The sequence below is a fragment of the Molossus molossus genome, unplaced genomic scaffold (assembly GCF_014108415.1).
Source record: "Molossus molossus isolate mMolMol1 unplaced genomic scaffold, mMolMol1.p scaffold_m16_p_1, whole genome shotgun sequence".
In the NCBI taxonomy this organism is placed as follows: Eukaryota; Metazoa; Chordata; class Mammalia; order Chiroptera; family Molossidae; genus Molossus; species Molossus molossus.
The window spans coordinates 190,252,633-190,264,682 of record NW_023425344.1 but is presented as its reverse complement, the minus strand read 5'-3'; the positions used below and the strand labels follow the sequence as shown (position 1 = coordinate 190,264,682).

Sequence of the window (12,050 nt, the reverse complement as noted above, 5' to 3'; positions counted from 1 at the left end):
AGCAGTCAGAGAGGAGGCAGCACGTAGCCCTGAGTCAGATCCAGGACTCCGAGTTTTTTGGTTAAGTGTGCAAACCTGAGACAGGAGTCCTTATAAAGTCACAAGAACTTCTTTGAGTAGGTGTTAAATTTGACTTTAAAATTAAATTCCTCCGCAAAAATTATAAAGGTAACGTGCTTGCTGCTACTCGTGAATTAATGGTACCCCTCCAAAAAAAAACCACCCCTTTTAAGTAACGATGCTATTGCCTTGGGTGAATCCTTCCACGCCCTTCCCCAGTGTGTCCCATCTGGATTAGCCCTAGCGTGTGTGCACCCCGACACTTCAGAGAGGACTGAGCTGGGTTCGACCTGGAGATAAGCCGCCTCAGAGGAAGAGTTACCCTCACTGAAAGCGTTTCAAGATGAAGCTGTGGGCTGTGAGGTGTCAGCTGGGAACACCGGGGCTTGTGGTCCCCCAGCCCGTGGGGGCTTATTTCTCTGGCTCCAGAGTTGTGACGGCCTGGGCTGGGCAGTTGGATCCCAGGGCGTGAACACCGGGTGTGTGTCCCTGAGAAGGTCACAGCGCCTCTCCAAACCGCGGTTTCTGCGTCTGTAAGATGGGGCTTCTGTTGAAGGTTTATTTTGGAGATCGAATGGAAGAAATGGGAAGGACAGCTTCAGAGCCATGAGCATTGTTCATGTGAAGTGTTGTCATGTTAATGTTCTTCTGGCATATTAAGGCATAGATTTAGGTCTTTCCGTGGGTTTTGAACTTTAGCTGGGGAAGTGGGCAGACGGGCAGGAAAATCATCACTGATGATCGATACTCCGCCTCTGCTCTAGAAAACCCTGCCTTTGGCCTTGGCTGTGGGCTCTGCAGCACCACGAGGCCCTTTCGAGCCTCCCCCAGCCCAGCCCTGGCCTGTCCGCGGTGTCCAGCCTCTGGATCCCCCAGAATGCATGGGGAATGGAGCTGTCAGAGCTGCATAGGTTCAGCTCCTGCTCAGTCACTCTGGAGCTGTTCAGAGGAAGTCGAGGCCCGTGAAATGCCCAGGGAGTCTAATCTGAGCCAAGCTGGCTCGGTTGAGTGATACTCCCAGGGGATCCATGGTTGGCGCTGGCAGGAACCCCAAGGGATTAGAGCATTGAAGACCCAAAGCTTTGGAGGCACCAAGAGCTGAGGTCAAATTGCTTATCTGGTGCCTGTTGCTGACTGCTGGTCTCTGCCATGGTCACCGGCTCCTCTGACCCCCCTGTGTGACAATGGGGCCATTAGCCCTCTGCCAAGGGTGGTGTTAGGGGGAAGTGATGTGTATCGGTGCTAATACCTAAGCACTGGGAGCTTCCTCCTGGCAGGAGCATTCACCTGGCTGGGTGGTGACATTGGAGCCTGAGTTTTGTTCAGCCAACGTGATGTTTTACAGCAGCGGTTCTCAACCTGTGGGTCGTGACCCTTTTGGGGGTCAAACGACCCTTTCACAGGGGCTGCCTAAGACATAACAGTAGCAAAATTACAGTTATGAAGTAGCAACAAGAATAATTTTATGGTTGGGGGTCACCACAACATGAGGAACTGTATTAAAGGGTCGCGGCATTAGGAAGGTTGAGAACCACTGTTTACAGGATGGGATAATTCACATAAAAGTCCAGATTTCTGGCTTCTCTGGAGAATCAGGTGATCTAACATCCGACCAGCCTTAATCCATGGCCACACTGGCTGGAGCTGAGCGGCAGCTGCCCGGCGAGCAATCCCGCACAGCTCACCTCTGCTCTCCAGCCTGCTTCCCTTGTCCGTTAGCTGCCCGCCTCCTCCCTGCCGCCTCTTAGCCCTCCAGTCTGCAACCCAGGGCAGCTCCAGAGACAGCCACTGAAAGTCTGGAGATGGAGGCAGGGCCATGTCTGTGGGGGTCTGCTGGGCTATAGGTATTAGATGGCTTTGCCTTTTTCTTCCCAGAACTATGAAAGCACCCCCAGGGGAGGCCAAACTGCTGCCCCTCCCTTCAACAGGCAATGAGTAGCCATAGGAAAGAGCATGGTTTTTTACCGAAAGCACAGGTGTTCTAGTCAGGCCGGCTCACAGCAGAGTCTGACACTAGCTGTGTGACCTTAGGCAAGTTTCTTAACCTCTCGGGTCTTAGTTCCTTGTCTATAAAGTGACGACAATAACTCGGCTGCCAGTGCTGTTGTGTGAATGAAATAATACATGATATTGTGACAAGTCTGGTTTTTTTTTTTTTTTAAATATGTTTTTATTGATTTCAGAGAGGAAAGGAGAGAGAGAGAGAGAGCAAGAGAAACCTCAATCAGCTGCCTCCTGCACACCCCTACTGGGGATCGAGCCTGCAACCTGGGCATGTGCTCTGACTGGGAATCCAACCGGGGACCTCCTGGTGCAGGGACAGTGCTCAGCCACTGAGCCACACCAGCTGGCATGATGGGCCTGTTTTAATGCCTGCCTCAGGGTGGGTGTTTTGTACGTACCAAGTCCCTTCTGGGGCAACCTGGGAAAAGCTGATTTATAAACTGACTGCCAAGCTTTCAGGTATATTTAAAACTATCAGAAGACATAGCAAGCTTTTAAGCTATGAACTTTGTCCAAAAATACTGACGAATAAACAGATGTATATGTCCTCCAAGTTACATTTTAACTTGTTTAAACTGTATTTCAGCTTTGAAACCTTTGATGTGAACAGCTTCGAACAGTTTTGCATCAATTACGCTAATGAAAAACTGCAACAGCAGTTTAACCTGGTAGGTGACTTTTCTGCAGCCTTAAAACTCACTCTGAGCCTGAGTGCAGGGCACCTGAAAGAAAGGCACCATGAGGCTTCCTCCCTCTTCAAATTCTGATCAGTAAAGAAGCTGTGTCACTGCACCACCTTGTGGCCATATCTGAAATCACACCTTCCCACCTTCCTAGTTTATCTTTCTGGAGCCATTTGCCAACCCTTCAGATCCAGTGCCTCACCTGTCATTCCTGGATACAGACCCCTGTGCAGCCAGACCAAATGATACAGATAGTTCGCTGAAGGCCCCACGTCCTTGCAAAACTGTATCTTTGCACCTGCTGCTCCTGTCCTTTCCTCATCCCTTCACCTTCACCTGGTGAACTCTCCTGCTTGTCTTGAAATTCACCTTCTCCCACACAATCCCAAAGAAAGGATAGAATGACATCATGGAGAACATGGCCTTTTGCCCAAACTGAACTGGGTTCAAATCTCAGCTCCACCACCTGCTTCCGCTGGGACCTTGGGCTCTCCGTCTCCTCACTTTAAAAATGGGTCAGTAGTATCCGCCTAATATTGTTGCAAGGAGAACACTTAACATTGAATCACATTTAGTAAGTGTTTCTTTTCTTTCCTTTTCCTTACCCCAGAATTAATCCATGTAGAAGCTTTAAATCCTGTTGAAAATTTCTATTCCATTAGCCTTCTCAAGAATTCCTGCGTTCAGCGTTTAATAACCACAATGAAGGTTTATTCCAGGTAGATACGCAGCATAACTGAAGGATGTGTCTCGGATCCTGCCCTTTCCTAGGCTCCGGTGCCATGTCGTCCCCAACACACACTTCACTCGGCCTCAAAGCAGCGCAGTGCCAGGCACCCTCTGGAAATAGCCTAGCAGAGGTGCAACCCGTTTCCTCCTGCTCCTCCTCCTCCTTTTTTCTCCTTTTCCCGAGGCATCTGTCAATGTGCAGAGCCTCCTGGAAGGGGTAGTACCTTAAAATGTCAGCACAGAAGCCCTCGTGAGGACTGTCTCCCGTCCCATTAATCTGGACGCTTGTGCCTGGTGGCTTAGGGGGCTCAACAGAGACAGAGCAAACTCACCACTTGCCCTCGTGGCCTCTTTACCCTCCATGCTCATTTTTGTGGTTAAACCACCACCATTGACACAGTGTCCTGGCCTCACATTTGTCCTAACGTATGGCTCTTGGTCATCTTCCTCCCCAGAATCTTTCGTGTCATCTACCGAGTGTCCAGCCACGCTAGAACTGAGTGCTGACGGGCCCCTCTGCCTCCAGGCCTGCTCTCGAAGGCAGCCCTGGCCCCCAAGCTGAGCTACCTTTCCAGGTCTCATGACCCTCCCTCACTCATCCCCTCCCCTTCCTGGGTCCTCAGTGCCCCTAGGAAAAGGACATAGGACCAGAATTCTCTGGGGCATGTGAGGGGCTTGTGTGCCCCCACCCCCGCCATCTTCCTGTGTTTTCCCACGGTCCTCTGCACTGCTGCTCTCTGGCTTGTACACCTGGTTCTTAACACCTGTTGTGCTTCCCTGCGGCTCCCGTTGGATCCTTCTGTGGGAGGCGCTCTCCCTGCTGCCCCTCCCTCCTGCCACCCGCAGCCAGGAGAAGCTGGAGCTGGCCCTCTGGGAAGCCTGCCTGATACCCTGACAAGTAGTGAACAAAGCTCTCCAAGTTGTTGGCTTCTCACACCGGCCCCACAGCCAGCATTGTGAGGCAGGCTGGCTCTGTCCTGGAGAGAGCAGTGGCCGTGAGCAGGGATGGCCCCAGGACCACCCTGAGTACCTGTGGTGCTGGAGGCGACGGGAGGTGGGCGCCCCCTCAGACTGGGCGGGAGCAGGCTGTCTAATCCCACAGTAGGAACTCAGACGCATTGGTCGCGGATAAAGGGCAGAGCTCGCACCTCTGGGTGCAAAGCTGTCCCGTAGCTGCATCTTCCAGATGTTTCCCTCCTACGCTTCAGAAGCACACTTTAATGTTCTGTTTTACTCTCTGTGTTAACTTCCGGATTCCCAGCATGTCTTCAAACTTGAACAAGAAGAATATATGAAGGAAGATATCCCTTGGACCCTGATAGATTTTTATGACAATCAACCAGTTATTGACCTGATTGAAGCAAAAATGGGCATTTTGGAGTTGCTGGATGAAGAATGCTTGGTAACTTTAAAAATAAATTCTTTTTCCAACTTGTGAGCAGTGACAGATGAGCATATTGCAAAGTGGGTTTTTAACAAGTGTTCATGTGAATTCTTGACATGCTACCCAGCTGGCTGGATATTAATGCTGGGACAGCAGTCCACAGCAGGAACCCAGGAGGGCCGGTGAGCCTCCCGCCCTCAGCATGTGTGGCCCCCTTGGGTCACACGCCTGACCTCTTAGGTCACGTCCAGCAAGGAGGTGCCCTCGGACGCCGTCCCTGGGTATAGAGAGCACATGGGAATAGCAAGTGACCCTGTGTCTGTTGTTAATGACTAAAAAGAAGTGAGTTTTTTTTTTTTACTTCTGGATTCTGTGAGTCATCCATACAGGGGGTGGAGTGGGGGACCTGAAAAATCAATACCATCCACTTGGAGAGGAGAGTTTCCTGTTCTTATTTCCCTCTGGGAGGAGCAACTGTATAGTGAGTCAGCCTAGCAGTGTCCTTCATGGGGCCACAGGAGCAAATGATCCATGGGACATGATTCATTTTCTGGTTTAAAGGTTGTATTTTGGTATTTAAACATAGGTTCTGTTTCTTTTTCAGAGATTTATTTGTACCAAAAAAAAATATATATATAACATTAAGGACTTCCTGGTGTTCTCTCCCCAGAACTCTCAGTCCCATGGTCCTCACAGGTCATTCTCTCTGGTGCCCGCTGTGCGTCAGCTCCTGCAGTGATGCACGATTAGGGGCCAGCGTCGGTGCCAAGCATCCTGGGATGATCTACTGGGGCAGGGGGCAGAGGGCACAGTGCCGCTAGGAAACCACAGACATCCCTAGGTGACCATGTCACAAAGAAGTGCGCAGGAGCCATTTGAACACAGTGGGGTATTAGACTCACAGCCTTCAGGCTGAATATCCTTGGTAGCTGTGAACTCACCCGTATCAGGAACAAGTTTGGCAGCGAGCCTAGTCTGTGGAGGTGAGGTCTGCGTGCAAGGAGGTAGTTACTCAGTAGGCAGCAAAACAAAGGAACGCGTTTCCTGGGGGGAGGGGAGCTGCATGTAGGCACCAGTGTTTCCCCATAAAACTGAGAATAAAGTCACATTCATACAGTGGAGTCCATGCTGCTCTTTCCTGAACGTTTGGACTTTGGGAAAAAGTACAAAAATACTGCCAACTTTGCGGAAGTAAGATCCTTCATTCTTAAGGGATTATATGACCATTTCCTCTTAGTTTATGACATTTTGTTCCAAAAGGGCATGGATAAATCCATTAAAATGTCACTCTAAAGATTGTTGCGATCAAGGATAGATTTATGCCTAGAGTTGCTTTATTTATTTATTTTTAAATTTTTTATCCTCACCTGAGGCTTTCTAAATGGTTTTAGAGAGAGAAGTGTATGTGGGGGAAGGGGAGGGAGAGAAAGCAACGTGGATGGGAGAGAGAAACAGGAATCGGTTGCCTCCTGTCGTCCCCCTGACTGGGGGTGGAGACCTGGGTTTCCTGTCCAAAAATTGAACCCAACCCCTTTTGCTGTACAGAACAATGCTCCAACCAGCTGAGTTGCTTTTTAAAAAGTAGGCTCCGAGCTAGAGCCCCTCATTGTAAGGCCCACATATCTTGATGCCTCAGAATGAGTGCCTTGCCATAAAAAATGATGAAATCTTACCACTTGCAGCAGCATAGATTGACCTAGAGGGTGTTATGCTCTGTGAAATAAATCAGTCAGAGAAAGACAAATATATGAGTTCTCTGACAGATGAAATCTAAAGAGCAAAACAACGAAGATAGAAATAGACTCACAGACACAGAGAAGTGGTGGTTGCCGAGGGATGGGGTGGGGGAGCAGGGTGGAAGGTGAAGGTCTCAGTTGAGCATCATCCATACACCGAAAGGTTTGGGGTTCCTTTCCTGGTCAGGGCACAGACACAGGTTGCAGGTTTGATCCCTGGTCAGGGTGCATGTAGGAGGTGACCAGCCAATGTTTCTCACATCCATGTCTCTTTCTTTCTCTCCCTTCCTCTCTCTCTAAAAATCAATAAAAACGTATCCTCGGGTAAGGATTAAAAAGAAATACAAGTTGGCAGTTAGAGAATAGTCATGGGGATGTAAAGTACGGCATAGGGAATATAGTCAATAATACTCAAATAACTATGTATAGTGTCTGACGGGTACGAGATTTATCGGGGTGATCACTTAGTAAGTTGTATAATGTCCAATCACGGGGTTATATACCTGAAACTAATGTAATATGCTATGTCAACTGTCACTGAAAAATTTAAAAATTATTTTTTTTAAAAATGAGCGCTTTTCCCTGCGGTCCAGAGAGACCCGGGTTCGGTTCCCGCTAAGGGCATGTACCTCGGTTGCAGTTTGTCCCCGGCCCTGGTTGGTCGTGCGGGTAGCAACCACTCGATGTGTCCCTTCATGTCGATGTTTCTCTCTCTCTCTTTCTCTCTCTCCCTCCCACTCTATCTGAACAAAAAAATGGAAAAATGTCCTCAAGTGAGGATTAAAAAAAAAAAAAAAAAAGAATGGTACTGACAAAATGAGGGGAGGGCAAGAAAAACCAGCCATTTTGAAGAGAAAACTATCAGCTAAGAAATAAATATCCAAAAAAAAAAAAATTATAAAAAGAAAAAAAAAATGAGCGCTTTTCCTCACCTCTGCTCATCTCTCATCTTTAGTTTCTTTACTTGCTATTTGGTTTGCTTTCTCTTCCAGTTACCACACGGAACTGATGAAAACTGGCTTCAAAAACTTTATAATAATTTTGTCAACAAGAACTCGCTGTTTGAAAAGCCCAGAATGTCAACTGCATCCTTTCTCATCCAGCACTTTGCTGACAAGGTACAGTGGGGGCCTGGAAGGGTGCTCCCCGGATGGCGCAGGAGGCCAGGGGTGGCCCAGGCCGGGTTCAAGTCGCTTGGCTTGTAGCCTCGGTGAAGGGTACGTGTCTACACCACACTTGTTAGTTTGTTCCTATCACAAAGCACGTGGGTTTTTGCTGTACTGCTTTCAAGACAAACACTTGTCGAGTGAGTGGGCCTCGTGTCTGAGTCTGGATTTATTATGAATTCATTAACTTCTTAATCATTTTATGTTCTCCATGATTTGTCGTAATCAAGACAGCAAAATTGTTCTTTTCTTTTTCTTTTTTCAATCCTCACCTGAGGATATTTGTTCCATTTTTGTTCAGATAGAGTGGGAGGGAGAGAGGGAAACATCGCGTGAGAGAGAGACATCAACTTGCTGCCTCCCACACGACCCCACCAGGGCAAGGACAACCGCAAATGAGGTACGTGCCCTTGAATCGAACCTGAGACTCATCGGTCCGTGGGCCGACGCTCTACCGCTGAGCCACACCGGCCAGGGCCATAATTGTTTGTTTTTTTAAAATAGCAAAAGCTATATGGTTTGTTTTTTTTTTTGAGGTTTTCCTTTTTGATTAAGTTGTAAGATATTGGTCACATAGGTTGGTTGAAGATGAGGGGTTTTCTAGGTAATCTTTATTTTCCTTTTTATGTATCTCGTATGTTTTATGAAGCAAATGTTACTCTAATGAAAAGAAAATTAATTTTAAAAAGTTACATTGCAGAAAGTGTGGAAAATACAAGGTGGGGCAAAAATAGGTTTTCAGTTGTGAGTATTCGAAATACAGAGTTTATTCTTGCATTGTTATCCATGAACTATTGCATTATTTTCCATCCGGAACAGCTGCAAGCCGACTTCGCCCACCCTGTAGAGGGGAGGGAAAGACACGCCGCCTACCACCGGCCCTAAACCTGCCCGTCCCGTCTTGTTCTCCTTTCCCCAGGAGACTCCTCTCCTCGTGGTGTCACTGCAGTGGCCTGGCCAGGGCCCGAGGTCCTGGGAATAGCTTGTCTGACCAGTGCTGCGGGTCAGCATCTGCTGGCTGTGCCTGCATGACCGAGGGCTGAGGGGGACTGTGGCATGTGATGGCCTCAGTGCTCAGAGGTTTTCAGATTTGGTTCCTGGAAAACGTGCACGTGAAGTAAATGATGATACATCATACTGCCCTTTCCAGCTGTCCTTTATAGTGTCACACGTGGGGCCCCGCGGAGAAGAGAAAGACAGGATCAGACGTCATGCACAGCACCCGTGGGGTTATGGCAGGACCCCTCTGTCCAGACGGGGTCTGACCTCCGCTTCTCTCACCTGGCGCTCCCAAGCGTCCCTGGTGAAAGGACCAATGGCGCAGCCCCTCGGGTGGACCGCGGACTGGTGGGAAGAAGCACACACCCTGTAAGGTCCGCTTAGTCCTCGTTCAGGTAGCCCAGGGCACGCCATCGTTTTGAAAGCGAGGCAGCTACGCTCCGAGGCCACAGGCCGGCACCTCTTCCCTGGGCCCGCAGGCCCCGGCAGGCACGCGGCTCCCCGAAACACTGGAGGGCTCCCTGGATGGAGGGAGCGCCACCCTGCCCCAGCTTTGCCCATTTACACAAGCGGCTCACACCCCGGCCTGGAAGCATTGACACAAGAATCCAAGCACCGCATTCGTGAGGGGGTGTTTACAGGCAGCCACTGATCCTGCCCCTAACCCACCTGCGGCCCAGTAAGGACACCTCCTCACCCACAGGGACAAAGCAGAGTCCTTGCCCAGGGCTCGCGGACACCCTTTCTGCCTCGAGGGTCCAGCGCCAAAAGCCAGTTTCCTCACAGTTAATATTTAATCTTTTATTTTTAACATATTTTTTAATTTATGAAGGAAATGTCACGTATTAAAATACGTAACCCAGAGGCATAAGCCAGCAGGATTCCGGAAGCTTCCTGCATCTGAAAGGGGCACGGGGAGCTTGCCCAAGGCCAGCGCACGCCCGCCCTCTGAACCTGCCGCTAGGGGCGCTGCTGGCCCCCGAAAGCTCTGTTCAGGTGTCAGGTGTTTTCCTTCCTGCCTGTTAATGCTGATTTAGGAGAACCCTGTGTTTGAACCCAAAGGACACCCCTGAGGTGTTTCCTCCTCCTGATGGCTTCTGAGGCCAAGCGGCCCGACCCAGGTCTCTCGGGCCTCGTGTGTGTTAACAGCCCCCACTGCAGAGAACGGTCGCGGTGGCCAGCAGAAGCTGACGGGACACAGCAGACGGTCAGCAGCCACGGGCAGCCTGGCTCTTCCATCCGGCGGCCGTCCCAGCTTTCCGAGCTTCATCTCATGGGGTGTCTGTGATGGGCAGGAACGGAGTCTCTTTTTTAGGAGATGGCCTTTGGAACCCCTTCGACCCTCGTTCTTTAAACAGAGAGGAAACGTGTGGTACCCAGATGCCGTCTGCTCTTGTCTTTTTGGAAATGATGACTTCCTTTCTCCGCACAGGTTGAGTATCGGTGCGAAGGTTTCCTCGAAAAGAACAGAGACACCGTCTATGACACGCTGGTCGAAATCCTGGGAGCAAGCAAGGTTCGTCAAGCCCCGGGGGTAGTTTTGCTACACGTTGCACACCTGACGGAGGTAGATGCCTGTCAGGAAGGAGTACAGGGTGACTGTGCGTGCGCACTGCCTTGCTGTGGCTAATTGTAAGTCAGACATGCAACGGAAACTGTTTCAGAATTGGGACTGAAATATGTTTCTAGCTTCAGAAAGGGTGCACATCTCCGCTATCGGCAAACTGGGGAATGTGCACACGGCAGAGAGGAAAGACCTGATCCGGGCATTTAAAGAACCACAGATCGAATTTACTTATTCAGTCACAAGGACTGTTTACGTAGCGCCTACCATGTGCCAAGCACTGGCCTAGACTCAGGGGACACAGCAGGGAGCAGGGCAGGCAGGCTTCCTGCCGGTGGAGCTCACATCCTGGAGGAAGCACCATAGTTAAGCACGTACCAGCAATGGTGGGCAGTGCAGGGTACACGAGGACACCCAAGGTCCAGGGAGAGGACCACATCGGGAGGGACAGCGGCTGTCGCTGGGAGGCCCCTGGAATCCGCGGTTCTGTGTGATCACTGGTGTCACCGGAAGAATGACTTCTGGCTCTTTTATTTTCTCTTTAAACACGTCTTTATTAACATTTGAGAATAAGGATATTTCCTAAGACTTAATTTCTGTGCCGATTTAGTTGTCACGTTTATTTTCCTTCTTTTAAAAGATCCCAGCCCTTTGTTGATGTTCAGGGATTCTGACCATTTCCCAGATGAGCAGGGGCACTTCCACTAATGATCAGAAATAAGTCATAGCCCGTGGCACCTGCCGTTGTTAAAATGGTTCATGACAGAGAATTCAGCGTGGTAACGGCCTGCATCCCATGCACAGAATTAGCTGACTTGATTCGCCGACTGTTTACTCCCCCAAGCTTCCCCTGTGGTCCCGGCTGGAGGCAGATTTGCAGAAGCACAGACGGGTCTCCCCGCTACGCACACAGGCTGTCAGAGACACGGGAGGCTCGTGTCCACTCCTCCCCAGGGCGCACAGGGTGCAGGCAGGGACTCTCTCCCGAGGGAGACCCGTGTCTGATCGACAAGAGAAAATAGGAGGTTTGCTCTAAGAGAGAAGATGGACATCTAAAGAAATAATGGATGCAGGTAGAAAGTAATGAGTGTCTTAAAAGGGGTACAAATGAAAGATTAAGACAGTTCAGAGAAATGTGGGATTCTTTCCTCCTGGGCACCAGAAATGGTACTGTGAAGCAGGTAGGGTGAAAAACATTTTAACAAAACCCTGAAGAATGGGTCGGGTTTGGATCTGTGGGCATGAGAACGTGGGGCGGAGCGGGGGGAGGAGGAGGGTCCAGGTGCAGAGGGAGGCCTCATAACTGTTTCCTCGTTCCTGACACTCAGTGAGACCCCTGTAGACAGTCTGTCCCATTCCTGGGAGAGAAGCCACTGCCATCTGCAGTTTGGCCAGTCGCTCGTGGCACTGAGATGTGATGTCGAGAGTGTCCCTTGGCCCTCCACTGGTTCAGACGGGCTTGTGACCGCTGGTTTGGCTTGTACCAGTGAAGGCCTGTGGGCGAGCATTTTCAGACATTGAAATCCTCTCTGCTCCTTCCAGTTTCACCTCTGCGCCAAATTTTTCCAAGAAAATCCGGTTCCTCCTTCTCCTTTCGGCTCCGCGATCACAATGAAATCCGCAAAGCAGGTCATCAAACCAAACAACAAGCAGTTCCGGACGACAGTGGGGAGCAAGGTACCAGGATGTGTCTGAGGGGGAGGGGGCCCGGGCTCAGGCCAGGCC

General features: G+C 50.1%; 1 protein-coding gene across 1 annotated transcript in view; it reads left to right on the top strand.

The window, feature by feature from the left end:
- MYO5C (myosin VC) overlaps positions 1 to 12,050 on the top strand; it is a 98,061-nt gene that overhangs the window by 32,690 nt on the left and 53,321 nt on the right. The window contains exons 12-16 of the mRNA XM_036249579.1: positions 2,651 to 2,732; positions 4,738 to 4,878; positions 7,589 to 7,714; positions 10,194 to 10,277; positions 11,868 to 12,002. Coding sequence (XP_036105472.1) covers positions 2,651 to 2,732; positions 4,738 to 4,878; positions 7,589 to 7,714; positions 10,194 to 10,277; positions 11,868 to 12,002 — 568 coding nt within the window. The remainder of the gene's footprint in view (positions 1 to 2,650; positions 2,733 to 4,737; positions 4,879 to 7,588; positions 7,715 to 10,193; positions 10,278 to 11,867; positions 12,003 to 12,050) is intronic.